Here is a 19,482-nt window from a genome sequence, read left to right on the forward strand (position 1 = left end):
AGTAACCCATGGGAAAATGGACTCCCACAACAGCCCAAACAAGATTTTTTTGTTACATTCATTCAATGTTGGTTTATTCTTTAAAAATAAAATTCACATGGCGACCGGAGGTCGAATTACAGGAAAATATACAGAGAACATCAGGAAAATATACAGAGAATTTTTTTTTTGAAAACCCACCACACTCTATTAAGAAATAATTGGTTAAAGAGACAAATATTTACAATGTATAAAACAAGTAGTTTTAAAAGCTGCGAAACAGTAACCTAGATAAAAATATTGTAAAGATGACATCCGGGCCCAATTTCATAGCACTGCTTAGCGGTTGATTTTGTGGTTACTGTGAGATTTGTATTTCATAGCGCTGCTAACCGTAAGTACACGAAAAGGCGTGCTTACCTCTCGGTGCTTACCGCAAGAAAAAGAATGACGTGACAATACAAATACATGGTGAATGCACAATATGAAATACATTTGCAGCTTAGCAAATTTGTCTGCTAAAGTAAGCATGAAAAGTTGCTTACCGTTAAGCAGCTCTATTATGATATTGGGCCCTGGTGAATTGGGGAAAAATAAACTGGATACTTCATATGGATATTCAAAAAAGACTTCCATCAGTGTCATTGGCAGCCAACATTTTAATAATAGCAGACAGCTACATGTATATCCTTTGAAAACAAACAGTTAAAGATACTAGACCCCTTTGATAATTGTCAAAGACAAGTCTTCTCACTTGATGTATCTCAACATATGCAAAAAAATAACAAACCTGTGAAAATTTGAACTCAATTGGTGGTCGAAGTTGCAAGATAATGGAAGAAAAAACACCCTTGTCACACCAAGTTGTGTGCTTTCAGATGCTTGATTTCGGGGTCTCAATAATCTTATTCTGAGGTCTTGACATCAAATTCATATATTTTAGTGAACAATTATTTCCTCGAAAACTATGTTACGTCAGAGGGAGCCGTTTCTCACAATGTTTTATACTATCAACAGCTCTCAACCGCTTGTTATCAAGTAAGTTGTTATGCTACAGCTATTTTGAGTAATTACCAATAGTGTCCAGTGCCTTTAAGCTTACTTACAAAAACCCATCTATTATTGTTTAATGCATACAGTACAACAAAAGGTAAAAATATACATTAAGTAACATATTTATACATTTTATAGTCGTCATAATTTGTTGCACCTTGTTCAAATTCAGAATTCGTGAAAAATAAACTGTTTTTAATGCACAATCCTTAAATTGTTAAAACCTCAATATAAACCAGTATAAAAAAATATATAAATTTACTATTTTAAAACATGTTTTGCAAATATTTCATTTTATACAACCTTCACATATTTATTAATCCCTTGGAAAACCTAAAAAGTGGTCCTGAAAATCAAATTTCCTTTTTAACTTTTATATCAAAGTATTTCTCTAAAGGATCCATGCAATGTGAGCTCTCAGAGTGAAATGGTTACAGACATAAAATTGCACCTCTTTTTCAAGTAGTCTTTTTGAAGTGTCTTGTAAAGGGAAATTAAAAACTACTCTTGAAACAGTGGCAAGACCATTTAGTAGAGTTGGTACCAGTACTTGATTGTTCAAACTCATATTCTTGCACATATTTGAATGTAAATTGCATGAAGCCAGGGTTCCTAACAATGTTCCAATATGCAAAGTCTATTCTTATTGTATTGAGGTTATACTGTGATAAAGTTCACCTCTGACCCTTTGCATGTACAGCATTTAGGAAAGGGTTTGCAGCCAGAGTTGCAGCATGGCTCTACATTTGGATCGGTTCCATTAATCTGTGATTTCCCCCATGTCATTCCAGAAACCAATTTATCTCTTATTTTTCCTATCTCTTCAAGTACACTCTGATAGCGTTTGTCAGTACTGAGGTCATAGCGTTCACCGGGGTCACGATTAAGTTCAAACAGGAGTGGAGGGGAATGATGAATAAGACTAGTATTACTGCAGTCATGATCAACGTTGGTGGGTCCCGAGAGAGTACTTCCTTTTGTGATATAATGGGCCTTGTACTGCTTGTAGCGAACTGCAAAGACGCCTCGCTTGGGGTTTGCTTCTGCTGGGTAGTACAGGAAGGATTCTCTTTGACTCTGGAACAAAATAACATTTTCAAAGGAAGATGAATGACAAAGAGATCTAAAAACAAAATGTGACGTGCTCTTGAAATCTTGATTCACCTATTGAGTTTACAAAGTAATACAAGACTGTTACAAATCTGTCCCTTGATAAATTAATTCGTATCCTATAGTTCAAAAAAATACTATACTATTATACATGTAGTGAGAACCTGCTGTGTTATTGTTCTGTGCACAAATGTATCTTGGCCAATAGCCTTTACTGGAAACCTGTATATCAAACTGCACAAAATGTTGCAAACAAACTCCTACAAACAAACTCAATGATGCAGAGATTCATTGTTTTGGGGTTGAGCCTCTCATAACAAAATCAAAAACATCATCCCAGCATTTGATTGCAATGTAAAAACAATGGCATCTGAGTTTGATAATTATCCCTACCTTCATTCTCTCAAATAAAATCTGTGACATATCAACACCATCAAGGGTTGTGCTGGCAGGCAAAGGGGCACCAGTAATGTTAGCTACAGTAGGCAACAGGTCAAGGGTACTGGCTAGCTCTTGGGTGCGCCCTGGCTTAATTTTGCCAGGCCAGTAGGCAATAGCTGGTACCCGTTGTCCACCCTCGTAGGTTGTGCCTTTTCCACATTTGAGAAGCCCAGCACACCCACCTCTGTACTCTCTGAAGATACTTGGCCTGAAAAAAAATGCATCTCGCATCAGAACACTGGACACTGTTTCGTCATTCAAAAACCACTTAAAAACCCACCTTTCCCAGTTACTCTTTTATTGTACTTGTTTTTCTTTGCCTGTTGTTGCTGAGCGCCATGATCTAGATGGAGTGGCGCTATACAAATCTGGTTATTATTATTATTATTATTATTATTATTATTATTATTATTTGTTATGTTTAGAATTGGTATGTTACATTAATTACTACATGTACATCGCTTGTATGAGTATGTCTGGATTTCAACAACAACCAGTAACTGGAAGTATTTTGACAATAAATTTGTCTCAGACTCCAACATATATCTCATTAGCTTGTAGCTAGAATGAAAAAAGAAATGGAGCAATTTAAAGCCTAGGCAGTCACAAATCCCACAAAGTCGGACAACTCCCCGAACAGTATTTTGAAAGGTTTGAGATTGATGATAGGAATAGAATGATCACCCTTTTACATGTTTGCTAGAAGACCTAAATTACATCCTTTAAATCTCACCCATTGTCAGAGGTGAAGAACACAAAGGTGTTCTGTGCAACTCCACTGGTATGAAGCTGCTCAATGATCTGGCCAACACTCCAATCAAGTTCAGCCAAAGAATCACCAAATGTTCCTCTAATAGTGCTGTTTCTAAACTCTTCACTGGCAAACTGTGGGTGGTGGGTGTGTTGGTAGGCGTAGTACAAGAAGAATGGTGTTTCATTTTGTGCATTCCTGGATATATACTCCTTGGCATAGCTGGTGTAGCGTTTCTCCAAAGTCACAAGATCAACTGGTTGTTCAATGATTGTTTTACCATGATAGAGTGGACACCTTGAGTATTGAATGTCACAGTTATCAAAACATCTGTCATTTGGGTAGAAGCACTTAGAGCAAAAGCACATATCATGAGAATATGGTATCCCATAATACTCATCGAAACCCTGGTAGATGGGTAGGAAGTTGCCATCCTTGCCAGCTCCTAAGTGCCATTTGCCAACAATTGCAGTGGAGTAGTTTAATGGTTGTAGGATCTCAGCTATAGTGATTTCATTGTGTGGAAGGCCCCCAGTGGAGCTTGGTATGAAGACACCTGGCCATACTCCTGAGCGTGTCTGATAGCGACCAGTTAGAAGTGCTGCCCTGTACACACAAGATAAACAAGATCTGAAGTTAAGTACCTCTACAAGTGAAATTTAAATATCATTTGGGAGTGGTTTGTCAAAGTTGTTGTTACTTTTTAGCCACTTGTAAAATGTTTTATTAAATAAATTTAAATAAATTGGCAAAGGACATTTGCCAAGCAGTGTACCAATAATCCTGTTGAAGACACACATAGTCCTAGCTGTCTCAACTTTTTACAAGTTACAATGATCTTGTAAAAATCACAATTTTCTAAACATTTCAACTGGCTACACAGGAACGGTGGAAAGGTGCAACTATAACTTTTAAAAAGAATAGGAATTAAAACAAGAAAATCTAATTAAAAGGAAAAACAAAACCAAACCTCCCAAAACTAAACAAATACAACTCTGTAAAATTACACAAGTTGAAAAGAAATGTCTGAGATTATCATAGTTGCGATAACATAACCCTCCTGCCAAAGGCGTACTCATCCTCGGCAGGAGGGTTATGTTATCGCAACTAAGATTATCTAAAAAGCCAGTTTTTGACTTTGGTTAGTTTGTTTCCAAATCAATGCAACAAAAGAAATGTATACTCAGACCAAGTCAATAAACTTTAAAACTAGTGCTAGTTTGGTTAAGCCATCAACTAATATTAATAAAAGAAAAAGAAACCCACAATTATATTTAACATTAAATATAAACTCACTCATAATAAAAAAAATATTTGTAGTCTGATTCTACATTAAAAAAATAAATATTGTAATTAAATTAGTAACCTGAATAACAATACAAGAAATATAAATACCTGAACCAGTATGCATTATTTTAAATATCAGATCAGACAATTGTCATTGATAAAGATACCCCTTGCATATAGACCCAGTAACTGGAGCGCTACTCCTTTTTTCGAAAACATCAAAATTTCGAAAAAAGGAGTACAGGGGTAGCGCCCCAGTACTGAGTTTACCCCTTGCATTCGGTCGCACTAAATACCGACAACTCACCACACCCCACGACAACTCACGACAACAATTTTAAAATGCACTTTAACAAAACATTTGAACATAAGTCAACCGTTAAATATATGCACAAGAGTCATATGCATCTAAACCACTTTTAAACTGTTGAAAATTTTGTTCTTTTAACTGTAAAAAATGTGTTTTTTACCCCGAATTTAGTAGCAAACGGAAATATTTGCTATGTTGTCTTTTTTCGTACGTGGACGATTCTATTACACCGCAGGGGGCATGGGTAATTTCTGAGGGCTGAGTTGTTTTTTTTCTTTTTGGTTTTAGCTGCTGTTTTTTTTCTTTTCTTGTTAGTAACTAAGCCAACACTCTGGAATTCAATAAAAGTGGAAGATTTAAATATAATATTTTTTAAAACTCTATGGGGACTATGAGAGGCACATAATATGGTAAATAATCATCTTGCATATTGTATCACCCCTGCGGTGTAATGGAATCGTCCAAGTACGTTGAAAGACAACATGGCCGATATTTCTGTTCGTTACTAAATTCGTTGTAAAAAAACACTTTTTGTACACTTAAAAATACAATTTTTCAACAGTTTGAAAGAGAATTGGGTGCATATGACTCTTGTGCATATATTTACCGGTTGACTTACGTTCAAATGTTCTGTTAAAGTGCATTTAAAAATTGTTGTTGTGAGTTGTCGTGAGGGGTCGTGAGTTGTCGGTATTTAGTGCGACCCCTTTTAGGTTTAACATGTATCTGTGTAAAGTAAGTAAGTAAATAAGTAAGCGTGGTGGTGGTAAGTTCACAAACAACACGCAGTGACACAGTGACAGTGACATACCTTGATGGACTACACACAGGAGAAGTCACATAAAACTGCATAAACTGCAATCCGTTTGAGGATAAGTTATTCAGATTGGGTGTTACTGACGTTGGATGGCCGTAAGATTCAAGATCCCCATAACCAAGATCATCAGCAAACAGTATAACAACATTTGGTCGAGAAATTTCAACACACAGGCAGACATGATTACTGCTGAACACAAAAGACAAAGCGAACATGTAAAACAACAACAAACCTCTGCGCGCCGCCATGTTTGTTAACGCAAAGCAGTCTGGGATGTCTTTAATAACCCCTTACTGTCGTACGATTGTATTGGTCGTTAGCAGGCTATATGACTGAAACTAGCCAATCAAGAAACGTCTTTCATCAATTGATAAGTTTCCTCGCAACGCTGATACATTTTTGTCTTCTGCTGCTGTTGGTCTTCAGTTGTACCTTTAAATCGTATGAAATTGTTCTTTTTCGAACTCGGGTCAGTGAGTTGGAACCTTTTAACAGTTAGAATACCCGATATGTGAGGAAACAAGCGTATTGAATTAGGTAGGTAAGGAGATGTATGTTTTTTTGTTCACAATTTAAAAAAAATTGTATAATTTATTAATTAAGTTTAATTTATTTTTTATAAATAGGCTAACAGTAACAGTATAAATAATATTGTTAATTATTTTTTTACACACATCATCAATCAATCAAACAAATTGTTTTTGTGAATGCAGAAATATGAAAAAAATACTCGGTCATCATTACACAGAATTGGCAGCATTTGTAGACCTAATTGAATTTTCAATGTACCATGATCTTGATGATATAGTACCTTATAGTACAATTATTGATCAGTTGGAACATCAACACTCAATGTCAATGATGAGTCAATGGTCAATGATGTCGGGTCATCAGGTCAGGTTGGGAGTAACAAAGCCCACCTTGTTGAGCTGTTAATAATGGCTCCGCTTTTAACATCGGTCTCATCACTGTCACATTGGTGACAGTGATGAGACTGATGTTAAAAGTGGAGCCATTTACAGGTCAACGAGGTGGGCTAGGAGTAACGGAACTCCTAATGCTCCTACGTAGTCAATTTGCAGTGGGGCTTCCTTATTTTGAGCCTGTGTCCCCTTGTTATGGATTCTGCGATAATTTCAAACATGTTATTCTTCTCTATAGCCTCAAATTTATACATGATTTTGTATTTTGAAGAAGATCAGCCCTCTGTCTACGTTACTCTAGTGATGGTAGTGATTGTCTTAAGTTTGTCTTTGTAGTTTAGATGCTTCACATCTGGGATGAGTCATGTAGCTCGTTGCTGGACCTTTTCCAGTAAATCTACCCGTACGCCCTTTTGATACATTGGTCTCCAGACTGTTTTGTAATATTCTAGTGTTGGGTGACTATGGTCTTATAGTTGTAGCATGCCACTGAACCCAAGGGATGAAAAAGAACATTTGATGTTTCCCAAATTGATATTGGCTCTTTTGGAGACATCAGCTAACTGTACATGGGCGCAAAAAGACAGGTCTGAGTCAAATAATACTCATAGATTCCTTTCTCCCATTCCTTCATTGTTACTCTTTCCATAGTGTATCACTTTGCACTTTCCTTGTCGAATGGTAGCTGCAACTTACTTGACCATTGGATGATGTCGTTTAAGTCATGTTGGAGTAGCTTAGCATCCTCTTCATTGTCTAAAACTTACTCTGTACAATTTTGTGTCGTCGGCAAATAGCTTCGCTGTAGGATTCTGGGCAATAGATGGTAAGTCGTTAATGTAGATATTGAACAAGACTGGACCTAGGACACTTCCTTGGGGTATGCCACTTGTTACTTGGCAGGTTTGTGAAGTCTTCCTGTTTACTACCACTCGTTGACTGCGGCATGTCAATCCACTTGATTAGTAGACATCCTTCGATGCCGTTTGCTCTAATCTTACAAATGTAGTAAGAAGATGCTGGTGCGGCACACTGTCAAATGCCTTACAGAAATTCAAGTACAGGCAATCTATCCCATGGCCATCATCAAGTATTTTGGTCCACTGCTCGAGAACAACAGTCAATTGGGTTGAACAAGATATGCCACTGCGAAAGCCGTACCGGTCATCAGTGAATAGGTGATTGAGTTCTAGGTGTTGGATCATCTTGCTTCAAATAATCTTCTCCATTATTTTACAGATTATTGATATTAGGCTCACTGGCCGGTAGTTCCCTGGTAGGCTCTTTTTTTCCCTTCTTAAAGATAGGGACCACAGTAGCCTATTTCCAGGAAAAGATCATTTGAAGAGGTCTTCCAATCTGGTGACACCGTCAGGGCCTGGTGATTTGTCTTTGTCCAATTAAGATAAAATTACCACAGCTACTTCCTCTTCAAACTCGAACAACGTCGAGGATGATGATTCTACATGGTAAGGATCGATGTCTGGAGTATTCACCAAGTCATCCTCAGTCAAAATACTCCCAAAAAAAGGAATTATCAGGGCATCTGCTTTCTCTTGATCATTCCTCACCCAGGTACCATCTTCTTCACCTTTTTTAAAACACTTTTTGTACTAGGTTGGCCAACTCGTCTCTGTCAGTCCCGGACCCATGGTCAGTCATAAACATGATTTAAAAAGACATCACTGATCCCATCAGACATGTCTGTTGAATAATTGGAGGGGACATCGCTGAACATTGTCTGACAACACCGAAAGAGTAGTGTGTGTTGTTTAGTTTGTTAATGTTGAAATTTATATTCTTTTATAGCAAAAACGTATTCTGTAAAAGAAGTGACACAGACACTGACGCTGACGGTGCGGTGAAGAAAAAAAATCATGGAAGGTGACGACTTGGAATTTACAACACAAAAGAGGGTATGATTGAATTAATAATCACCCAGTTTCATGATAATAAATTTTGTCAAAGTTCTAATTCGAGAGGTGGCGGGATGTGTTTATTTCAGACACTTGTTTTTTGATGCCTTTAGCCTTGCTCAAGGCAGTCAAATTGTTTACTCCGATAAAAGACCGTCGCGGTAAATAACCCACCCGTATTTGCACTGTGCGTAATGTTTGTAACCACATCGCACGACACGACACAAAAGAGGGTATGATTGAATTAATAATCACCCAGTTTCATGATAATAAATTTTGTCAAAGTTCTAATTCGAGAGGTGGCGGGATGTGTTTATTTCAGACACTTGTTTTTTGATGCCTTTAGCCTTGCTCAAGGCAGTCGAATTGTTTACTCCGATAAAAGACCATCGCGGTAAAAAACCCACCCGTATTTGCACTGTGCGTAATGTTTGTAACCACATCGCACGACACGACGCCCCCAGTACACTAGCAGCATACGGAGGTCGTAGGCCAACAGCCTTGTAGGGTCTGTGTTGAAGCCACTGACCTCATTACTATAAAAAGCGCAAAAGAAGAGTTCCCACGGTCACCTCACTACCATAATGTCCGTGTCTTTTCGGAGTGAACAATGCGACTGCCTTGAGCAAGGCTATGCTCGAACTTCCATGCACCTTTAGACACGCAAATGTCAAGCATTTTCCAGGATTAGAAATAGAAGCTATACACAGTCTGAATAGTCACAAACCCCTGTCACAGTCAGTAGGTAACACTGTGTCACAATCACATAGTCAAAGCATGAGTAACTTAACCAAGATTTTAGCCAGGAATTGGTAAAAGGCTTGTCCAAATTTGCTGGAAACTTAAAAACTGGGTATCCAAATTGTCACTTACTGTATTTATGCCGAAAAGACAAAATAATACAGGAGGACAGCCAGATACCCCTCTGGCTATTAGAGTAACATCTACTGCCTAAATCTAGGTTGGTAGATTGTTAAGTGTTTTCGAAGTACAAGCAAAGTATGTGTTACAATATGTAGGGGATTGAACAAATATATTACAAAATGTATGGGATAAAGAAGACACTCGCGATAAGGGATGTCAATCCTTCCTCAGATGGCAAGTGGGGCTAACAAAACAAAAGAAAGTAGCATATAATCTTCTGTGGGAGTGTGCTAGCATTGTTGCTTTAAACATGGAGGTAGATGCTTAATAATTGTTATAAACTAGCAGATGTTGTGAATCAGTGACCTTTGTTTATCATGCTAAGTGTAGAACTGTCTTCATAACTTTGAATGATTTGAGTTGACAGGACGCCAGAAAAGGGCGCCGTGCAAGGGCAGACAAACTTGAATCATCAGCAAACAACCAGCCGAATGGAGACATTGGTGGAGATGAAACACCAGAGGGCGCTATTCCAATGTCAGAGAGAAATGGCAGTGTAAGTTCTTAAACAGATTTGGTTCCACATTTATAACTATTAGAATGGAACTTGAGATGAGAGACTGACATTCTCAAGCTTTTCAGCAGAAATCTTGCTAAGTTAGAAATAACCAATCAAAACCATGCTTAGCAAATATTATGTTTTTGCTTCTAAGTTGAATTGCTTCATCTATGTTTATGATGCAATATTATAAAAGTATGACGTTGTCTTTTCATATTTAAGTTGCTTTTTCCCATGGGTTAATGCTTTATAATGCCACTTCTGATCAGAAAAAGTCACTGCAAAATACTTGCAGCAAAGTTTATTTTAAAACTATCAATTTCAAATATTTTCTACAGCAGTGCAAGGACCCTAAAGTGTTTATTTTTAATGACAATATTGCATTATTTTTTGTTTGTTGTAGCCTCGAGGTCCTCCAAACAGACCCAAAAGGAGACAAGGAGGATGGGCTGACGATGCACCTAAAGTGGATAAAAATGTGTAGGTAGCAAATTAAATAACATTGAGTTTCCCAAGCTTGCCTGATATACTGAACCAACCTTGTCGTATTAAATCAGCCATTTTGTAAAAATCAAAATCAGAAAGTGCACAATATTCTAAGTGAGTCTATGTAGTGATAAGACATTTGGGTAGACACAGACACATATATGTGTCTCTTCAGTCGAGCCTTTGATAAAGAGAGTTCAAGGAGAAATCCGCCAGCAAATTCTCACTAGACCACATCCACTTAGCACAACAATGGACCAGAAATATCTTTTATCAAACCTAAAATAATTCCCTTTTATTATATATTTGCTGAATTTTTATGAGGAGGTTTAAATTTGAAAAGTTTCATATCATAAAAGAAGGTTCATAGTAAACCTTGTAAAGTATGTGCTTGGACTTGGAATACAATCTAGACTGCATGGCTTATTTGATAATGGGGTTTCAAGTATTTCAAGCATGTTGCTATTCCTTGTATTTCAAGGCTTTGCAATGAAACCAGATAATATATGAATAAAGTGGACTTAACACTTAGCAAGACTGGCTGCCTGAAATCTTGAACTAACAAGTAATGACTCTATGTTGTGGTGTTTGTATTCCTCTAACTGTACCTTACATGTATCTCTATGCCTGTCTTAAACTATTTTCTTCCTTATTGGCTGTACATTTGACTAGCCTGCATACATTTGTACTAACTTGTGTGATTGTTATGCCCAGCCGAAGGGGGCATAAGTGTTTGCCTTGTTTGATAAATAATACTTTCATTTCAAATAAACCTAGATTAACATATGATAAGTAGGGCTACCTTGCAAAATTTGACCAGCCCATAGATCCCTTTACAAGTATTTGCCTTTCAGCCCTGACTCCCATCTCCCAATCCATGGGTTTAACGGTTAGTTTTGCCGTTGTGCATTTATTTCATTGCATGTTTTGTTAGTATGTTGCTCATTTGTTCTCATCCTCTACGGCTGCAATGAAGGTCGGAGAGTGTAAGTGATCTGCAGAAATTCTCGGAGTAAGTTCTAGCCTAAAGATTGTGTTGCTGCACCACTTTATTTGTTCTTTGTGCTAACAATTTGTTAGATTCATAAACTGTGCTTTTTATATGGTTGTCAGTTAGATACATGGAAGCATGTGGGAACAACAAAAACCAAACATCACTGAACACAAATGAGCTGTCAATGCTCAGAGAATTCAATTGCTATTAGAATGATTAAGTAATAGTAACAGCCAGTTGAAGTCAGTGATGGTACCAATTTCATACAGGGATGTGATTCCTCCTTTTTTTATATTTTAAATCCCCTCAAAAAGATCATGTTCTAAAAGAAATGGAGGTATATGCCTTACCGTATAATAAAACCCCACATTGCAGAGTAAGGCTTTTAAACTACATATAAAAGGTTAATATTGGGCTTCATTTTCGCAAGTTTTCAAGCTCGCATACTTTAGCGCTTTGCGCTCAAAGTTCATTTTTCTTCTCGTCATATACCTATTAATACCAATTAGGTCTCTTGTGTTTACCAGATGTTGTGTGTAAAGGTATACATGTAGTCATTAGGTCAATGCACACTTCACCAGGGCCTGGGTTTATAGCACTGCTAACATTAATAATACATGAATAATTTCAAAGCAAAGCTTGCAGAGAATTTAATACATTCAATATATAGTTAGTTACCCCTGGGCCCAATGGCACACACACTGCTGGGCCACACACACCATTTTTGGAGTCAATAGTTCAGCCTGTTGATGCTGCGTCGTCTAAAATGCGCTTTTCACTAAATAACACACAGGGAAGTTGACTCCCAAAATGGTGCAACCAAGATTATTGTACTGATGACACGTCAGGTGAATTGGGTCAATGCAGGGCTAGTTAAAGACCATAGAACTAAAGCCCAGTTTATAGTTCCATACTTTCACAAAATTTGCAACGAATAATTCGGAACAGTTGGACTGTACTGAAACTCCTGCAAAAAATTTGTTGCGAAAAAAGCCATGTGATGTCAAAATTCGCTTTGCATTGGCATTTGCAGCAAGTATGAACTTTAGACAATGACAGGTCAGTTAACAGTAAAATAATGTACATCGACAGCAAACAGTAGGACATCTTCTATTAACCATTTTCCATCTGGTATGAGCTTGAAATGTCCATTCCTAGCCTGTATGTGTTTACTGTTACTGAGCAATACATCATGTGTCTTATGGACTGGCTTTATCATGCTATGCTGCTCATGGAACCAAAACCAGGCAAATAATAACACTCAGTCTGCATGAAAGGTCATAAAGAATAGCCATAAGACTGTTGAACTCTAAAGTTCCAGGGTTGCTGGTTGTACAAACTCAATGTACAGTATGTATCAGTGTGTTTGTACACTAGTTAGCTAGCTTGGTCATGTTTATGTGAAGGTTTGCTGTGTTGTAGCATGCATTCAAACAGTTTAGTATTTGTGCTGATGGAGTTGCACTTTTGTGTGAGTGACTCTGAACATAGAGGTCTGACAATGAGTTTGAGGTTTGGTTAAATCTCAACTTATTCTCAAGTCTTGGGGGAAGGTGTTACTACCTTTACATGGTGTTTGAGAAACAAAAAGCAAATTACTGACAACAGAATTCAACTGTGTTTACTTTTACGGAATCAAATCCGCAAACCACTGGGTACCCAAAGTCCTATCTATGTGGTTTATTGACATAATCAAACTATTACTGTTATATGATGTTTTGCAGAGAGCGATCTCGGCCAGAAAGCCCCAAAAGGAGAGATGACTCTGATGATGGTAAGTTCACTAATAAACATCTCTTTAGTTTGCTAATGGGTTTTAATGATGAGCCTGTGTCTCTAGGAGGATTGCCCTTTGTCTAGTTTCATCAAGTGAGATAGTAGAATGTGCTTTAAGTACATCATATGTGTTTGTACATTTATGTGTTTGTACATGTTGTAGTAGCACAATGTGCGATGGCAAGAGATGTACATATGTACGCGCTGTGAACTTCAATAGACGGACACAACCTTAGCAGCTGCCTAGTTTTGAAGCTTATGTAGATGTCCATGTGGGTTTTCATCCAACCCACATGCAAGGGACTGGGGCCGATTTCACAGAGGGGTAAGATCATGAAGATTGATCTTAACTGCAAATCGATCGTAACTGCTAAGCAAAGTGTGATATCACAATACAAATCACTCCGGTAATACTGACAATTTGTCTTGTAAAAATTGTATTGCTTTGGGAAATCAGGCCCTGGTCTGGCGAGGGAGGGGGGGGGGGGGGGTGTCTGGGTAGTGGAAAAGGTGGGGCATGACCACTCGGCCAATCTGATCCTGATCAGACATTTACAATTTCGTAGCCATTTTGTTTTTTTTCTTCCATGATGCAGGGCCCAATTTCATAGAGCTGCTTCAGCTCAAAATACTCCTAAGAAAAGTCTCTGCTAGAAATTGTACAATTTTGGCTGGTAACCTTATTCAGATAAGTGTTATTCTATTGTGCTAAGTTACTTCTTGTCCGTAAGCCCATTTTGGTTATGCAGATAGTCAGTATCCAGCTTAGTGTTGCACATGGGGGACATGACAAATTTGGTGTTTTCTTTTCCTGTTTGTGAATCAGATATTCCAGTTATTCCAGACTTGGATGACGTGCAAGAAGAAGACATGGCAGCCCAAATTGCAGCGCCCCCTAGTGTTCAAGTCAATCGTGTTGCGACATACCGTGAGCTTGATAATGACCTACTGAAGCACTCTCAGCTACTTACACTGGTAAATTAACACAATCAATGTCACTGAGCCTCATCAAATAATACCTTTGGGAAAACATCAACCTTAGAACTCTTACTGAATCAGAGTGAATACTACACTATATTGTAAATTATGGGCCAAATTTGTGGACTCTAAGAACATTGATGTGCTTTGCTTTGAAGCTTCAAGCAAAGAAGCTTGAAGCTTCACCAAAGAGTATGGTACTACTACTTACTGATTAGTGGATCAAGGGGACTTTTCGCTATTAAGTTCACTGCCACAGAGTGAGTTCTAAATAGTCTCTATGAAGTGAGTTCATTAATAGTCTCAACATTACAACTAGTATACACATGTTGATTGGCAATGAGGTAACTAGTGTGCGTCTATTTACCCAGGGAGTTTGAGTGACCAGAAGAGGGATCTATTTCCCGAGGCCAATGGCCGAGGGAAATAGGCCCCTCTTCTGGTCACTCACAGGCCTGAGGGGGAATAGACGTACACTAGTTACCGAATTATGCCAGTCAGTATGTGTTTTATAACACACCTTGGTCTTAAATGTGAAATAAGGACAGAAATCTGGAAAAGAAAGGAAGTTTTGTAGTTGCTGTTCCCGGTTCAAGTCAAGAGAGGGCTCTGTAACCAGGCACTATTTTCAAAGACTAGTGCCCGCCCAGGTACCATTCCCGCTAAACACATGCGCGCAATCACTAGACTATTATTAGTTCATCCCGCGTGACTGTGTTTCAGGCAACGAGAATACAGAACAAGCAAGAGGTGTGTTATAATAAAGAAATATTGACTGCTCTGAGGGGCACAGTTAAAATTATAGGTCCAAGGTGATGTCAAAACCATGACTATTAAGCAGTCAATATTTCTTTTATATACCGGTTAAAGATTCTTCTAATCAACATACCCTGACTACTGGGACACGAAATGCTAGTCAAATACACATTACACACGAGCGACCTATTTGCGACCGTTATTTTCAGGGTGGGCCGGTCGAATTGACTAAGCATTGCTAGCAGAAAAAAGGGGGCCCAGCTATTTCAATGACTCAATTTTTAATTAATCATATTAGAGGATACTATATTAATTATTGTATAACCTGCTGTAGTCATCGTCTGTCTACTTGTAAGAAACTTTCTAAAATGTTGAGTCCCTGCACAACGCCACACTTCAACAAAAGGCAAGTTGACCATTTGAACCCTTTTGGGAATCAATTCCTTTGTGTACATTTTGACTCCCAAACTGCAGACAGCATAGGTGTGAGTATAGTGGCCAGGGCTCCCTTTTGTGCAAGGGGTCATGCAATAGGCTGATGTGGTTCTGACAAGGTAATAGTAACCTGACTGCTTAAAACAGGTAGACATGGAAGTTACTGCATTGTCCATCCCATCCAATCTTTAACCTAGCGTTTTTGAGGCCTGTGTGACCGGGCCTTATAGGAAAATCTTATCAAATATGTTATATTCTGCAAATTGATTCTCTCTTTTTTCCTTAGGATAATGACATTGATCTGAAGTTGTTAACCAAAGTCTTATCAGCAGAGCAGGAAGTGATTGAAGAAGACATACCCTGGGACTGGGACCTCCTCTTCACTGAGGTATCATCTGAACTCCAGACTGAGTGGGATAAACAGAGTGCTGACAACGAGGAAAAAGGCAAAGCTTAATAAACTCTCACATTAATGGTAGGGGTGCAGAAGGCGTGGCAGCCCCCCTCTCTCAACAACTGACTAGTACCCTCTCATTACTGAGGTAGAACTCCAGATTGAGTTGGATAAACGGAGCGCTGAACAACGTGTGGAAAAAGGCAAAGCTTAACCTCGCCCTGGTGACCTTACATTTTCGTATTAATTATACTACAGTGATGTCCTGGATATCAGGGTCCATTTCTAGGGCGGAAAATTTTCAAAGCTTCATAACTCAAATCTTACCTGCAAGAAACCACTAGTTTCAAGAGATTCACATTTCATGGCAGCATACATTTTTCTGTGATTGGTTTTGGTCGTCATTAATTTCTCACAAATCCCACTGTAAAGAAGTTTTCGTTTAAAGGGTCTATGTACTTTTTGTAGGACAAAAAACACAATGTCTACAGAATTACACTTAACTTACACAGTTTGAAGATAATGATAGTAGAAAGCTTCCCTGGAAATATTACTTGCTGAGGTGCTGTAGTTTTTGAGAAATGAGTAAAACAATGCCATGAAAATAATTTTCGTCTCAGTGATCACGAGACAAAATTTTTTTAGCATGTAAAAACGTATTTTCATGACATATTGTAAGGTATGCTTTCTACTATCATTATCTTCAAACGGTGTAAGTTTAATGTAAATCTGTGGACATTGCGTTTTGTGTTACAAAAAGTACCCAAATCCTTGAATAACATTTTCAGCTTAACTGATTTGTGAAATCTGGCCCAGGGCTGGCTCAATTTTAAGCACCACACTAGCTAAGCACAAACAAAACTATGCTCACCAAAATAAGGTTATCAGCCAAACTTTCAGTCACAAGTTCAATGTGTGACTGGTATCCTGCTCATTTATGCTTAGCAGAAAATTATTAATCAAGTTTTTTCTGCTAGGCTATGACCCTTTTTTAAACGATGACTTCGTCTTGACTCAGACGCAGGCACCATCCACCAGTTCAAAGTCCCATCTCAAAGGTATACACTTTCAAAATGACTGACGGAGCCCAAGCTAGAGACTAAGCCCTAGTGATGGTTTTGAACTGGGTCCTGTGTCTGTTTCTGCTGTGCATGAATCATGTAGCATGATCCAGTTAAAGCACTCAATGTTTCATACAAGACATGAACATTATTATTTGAAACACTACGGTTATAATGAATGCTTTTTGATGTTCAGCTGTTTTACTATTATTAATGAAGGTATATATTGTACATTTTGTATGCAATGTAAATATTAAGGGAAAACTTTTATAGAATAGACACATTTACTTGTTGCAGTTTTGGTACTTAAAAGGTTTGGTGAATTATTGATGTTGTCATTTAAATTCTTCTAGTTATTGTACAATAAGTCAGTTGGAAACAAAATAATTGTGCACCTTCCTATATGTTTTCTTGCCCTTTTTACCTTCTCCAGCTGCCTTAAAAGTAGCCATCTTAAATTGGCTCTCTGGACTCAGTGCTTTGAACTTGTCACACTGGTCTGTCCAGTGGCATGAAGAGTGACAAATCCAGCATTTGTCACACAGAGTCATTGAAATCTGGTCTTTTTGCTGAATGTGTTTGATGCTTGATCGGGGATTTTGAGTAACACATCGTACTGGGGCCGTTTCCCTGATCCTCAAATTTATTTCTGATGACATTCAATCCAGCAGTCCTTGCAGTGGCAAGTGCATAAACAGTGTGATGGCATCACTGTTACCATACCTCTTATTGACCATGTGCTGCAAATCCTCTGGATTGGGGGTACTCTCCGACATCCCAAGTGTACTGCCCCCGATTTCACCAAGCGCTGCGACGCGTCGCAAGGGCGAGTTGCGACCGGTTACACGTCGTAAGTTGCGAACTCGTCGCAGCCGCGTAGTGTCTTAAAGGTCTGCGACGCATCGCAAACCCTACGATGCGTCGCAACTTGCGATGAGTTTCGTGAAATCGGGGGCTGGTTTGCTGTGCACTGGAACTGGTTTGCTGTGCACTGGAACTGGTTTGCTGTGCACTGGAACTGGTTTGCTGTGCACTGGAACTGGTTTGCTGTGCACTGGTACTGGTTTGCTGTGCACTGGAACTGGTTTGCTGTGCACTGGAACTGGTTTGCTGTGCACTGGAACTGGTTTGCTGTGCACTGGAACTGGTTTGCTGTGCACTGGAACTGGTTTGCTGTGCACTGGAACTGGTTTGCTGTGCACTGGAACTGGTTTGCTGAAAATAAATCATGTAAAAATATACAGGAATGCACAAAATGATTTTTTTCCAACTGAGTAACTGTATAGTAACTAAGGCATAAGTCCCACAAATTCACCTTTTCTTTTTACAATAACAGTCTAAATATGTATGAGTAAACTTGTTTTAGTTTCAATAAAACATGACCACTGATTTTGTTGTTGAAAGAAATAAACTAGTGATTTATTTTTCTTTTAACAGCGGTTACATTAGTTTATTTGTAGCATGAAACATTGTTTTATTATTCTGAAAATGAAATCAAAGGAGAAAGGGGCCCTTCCTTGTTAAGGCCGTTCATACTTGCTGCAAGTCCAGTGCCTCGTACTAGAGTGCTAAGGTGCCCTCAATTGGAAGCATCCTTTTTTATGCCCCGCCAGCGAAACAAGCCAAAGGAGCATATTTTAGTGTTTACCTTGTCCTTCCGTGTGTGGGTGTCAGTAGGTACAGGTATACACATTCAAACCGAGGACCTATTACAAAAGAGTCCACAGTTGGAAAACGCATACAAAACCAATGGGAGCTGTTGCAAAAAAGTTTAAAGACCCCTTGAAATACGCCCTGCGTACTCACATGAGCCTATTCTTGGTATACAAACATGCACAAAAAAAAGGTGACACCCAAAGTTACGCGCACTTGTTCGGAGGCATGTTCTGTTTTGTGTAAGAAATCAATAGCTCCACCTTGCATAACGTGAAACCCTAAAGGTCACGTGCACATTTTTACGCACAGGGAACAGCTATTGTCCAATGATCTGCCTCCTTTTTGAGAGTGTGACATCATATGCAATGGGTCTATAACCAAATGAGGGACAATAGAAGGTCCATGGTTGCAGGCATATACATGTACAAGCTTGGGTGTGTGTGTGCAGTGCGTACGTGTAACCATTGTCCGAGTGATAACTCAAGAAGGACTTGGCATATCAACTCCAAACCAGGGGCCTTATTCATGAAGCCTTCTTAGGCCTTAGTAAGCACTTACGTGTTACTAGTTCGTTCTCAGCGAGTTGCGTCATATTCACGAAGCACTCGTAACTTCAATCGAGTGCATAAGTCCTTACTAGTGCTACGTGGGTGTTTTCGGCTTCGTAGCATTTTCTTAAGCCCTTTTTAACATTCCTGGCCAACATTTTCAGGCGAGTTGAGCTTTATGTCAATAACAACAACTTTTAATATGTTCTACAATCCTTGCGACATGGTCTCAAACATTGCAAAATTTTTGAGAAGTTATACCAACCTATTTTTTATCACTTTTTAATAAATTCTTCTTGATTTTGTTATTTTATTTCATCATTGTATATTTGTTTATTTATTTATTTAATAGTAATAATAATAATGGGCATTTATAATGCGCCAGTAT

At 38.4% G+C, this 19,482-nt stretch overlaps 2 protein-coding genes and 1 pseudogene across 5 annotated transcripts; 1 reads left to right on the top strand and 2 right to left on the bottom strand.

Annotated features, from left to right (window-relative positions):
• Window positions 1-66: 66 nt before the first annotated feature.
• LOC139944798 (arylsulfatase A-like) lies at window positions 67-6,062 on the bottom strand. The gene is made up of 4 exons (XM_071941910.1): window positions 5,743-6,062; window positions 3,317-3,940; window positions 2,536-2,791; window positions 67-2,109 (listed from the first exon to the last, which is right to left on the bottom strand). Exons 1-4 carry the CDS (start codon window positions 5,994-5,996, stop codon window positions 1,690-1,692), a joined length of 1,554 nt encoding a protein of 517 aa, XP_071798011.1. The 5' UTR covers window positions 5,997-6,062; the 3' UTR covers window positions 67-1,689.
• A 66-nt stretch (window positions 6,063-6,128) lies between these two features.
• LOC139944807 (intraflagellar transport protein 43 homolog) lies at window positions 6,129-17,693 on the top strand. Of its 4 annotated transcripts, XM_071941935.1 has the most exons (9): window positions 6,135-6,285; window positions 7,323-7,497; window positions 8,481-8,587; window positions 9,879-10,007; window positions 10,414-10,490; window positions 11,473-11,508; window positions 13,215-13,264; window positions 14,093-14,241; window positions 15,722-15,892. In XM_071941935.1, the coding sequence occupies exons 3-9, from the start codon at window positions 8,549-8,551 to the stop codon at window positions 15,890-15,892; spliced, it is 651 nt and encodes a 216-aa protein (XP_071798036.1). In that variant the 5' UTR covers window positions 6,135-6,285; window positions 7,323-7,497; window positions 8,481-8,548. The 4 variants fall into 4 exon arrangements, with proteins under 4 accessions (XP_071798022.1, XP_071798045.1, XP_071798036.1 ...); XM_071941921.1 differs by lacking the exon at window positions 7,323-7,497 and having other exon boundaries at window positions 6,129-6,285; XM_071941929.1 differs by lacking the exon at window positions 7,323-7,497 and having other exon boundaries at window positions 6,136-6,289.
• LOC139944831 (uncharacterized) lies at window positions 17,259-19,349 on the bottom strand (annotated as a pseudogene).
• Window positions 19,350-19,482: the final 133 nt, after the last annotated feature.

Source organism: Asterias amurensis, chromosome 1 (assembly GCF_032118995.1).
Source record: "Asterias amurensis chromosome 1, ASM3211899v1".
NCBI lineage: Eukaryota > Metazoa > Echinodermata > Asteroidea > Forcipulatida > Asteriidae > Asterias > Asterias amurensis.

What these genes read in the sequence shown, in the direction of transcription:
- LOC139944798 (XM_071941910.1), bottom strand. Translation starts at nt 5,996, where the DNA reads ATGGCGGCGCGCAGAGGTTTGTTGTTGTTTTACATGTTCGCTTTGTCT. An exon ending in TTCTTCACCTCTGACAATGG is followed by an intron (nt 2,792 to 3,316) that starts GTGAGATTTAAA and finishes ATTTTTTTTCAG; the next exon opens with GCCAAGTATCTTCAGAGAGT. An exon ending in TTTTATTTGAGAGAATGAAG is followed by an intron (nt 2,110 to 2,535) that starts GTAGGGATAATT and finishes ATTTTGTTCCAG; the next exon opens with AGTCAAAGAGAATCCTTCCT.
- LOC139944807 (XM_071941921.1), top strand. Translation starts at nt 8,549, where the DNA reads ATGGAAGGTGACGACTTGGAATTTACAACACAAAAGAGG. An exon ending in CCTAAAGTGGATAAAAATGT is followed by an intron (nt 10,491 to 11,472) that starts GTAGGTAGCAAA and finishes GCTGCAATGAAG; the next exon opens with GTCGGAGAGTGTAAGTGATC. An exon ending in ACTCTCAGCTACTTACACTG is followed by an intron (nt 14,242 to 15,721) that starts GTAAATTAACAC and finishes TTTTTTCCTTAG; the next exon opens with GATAATGACATTGATCTGAA.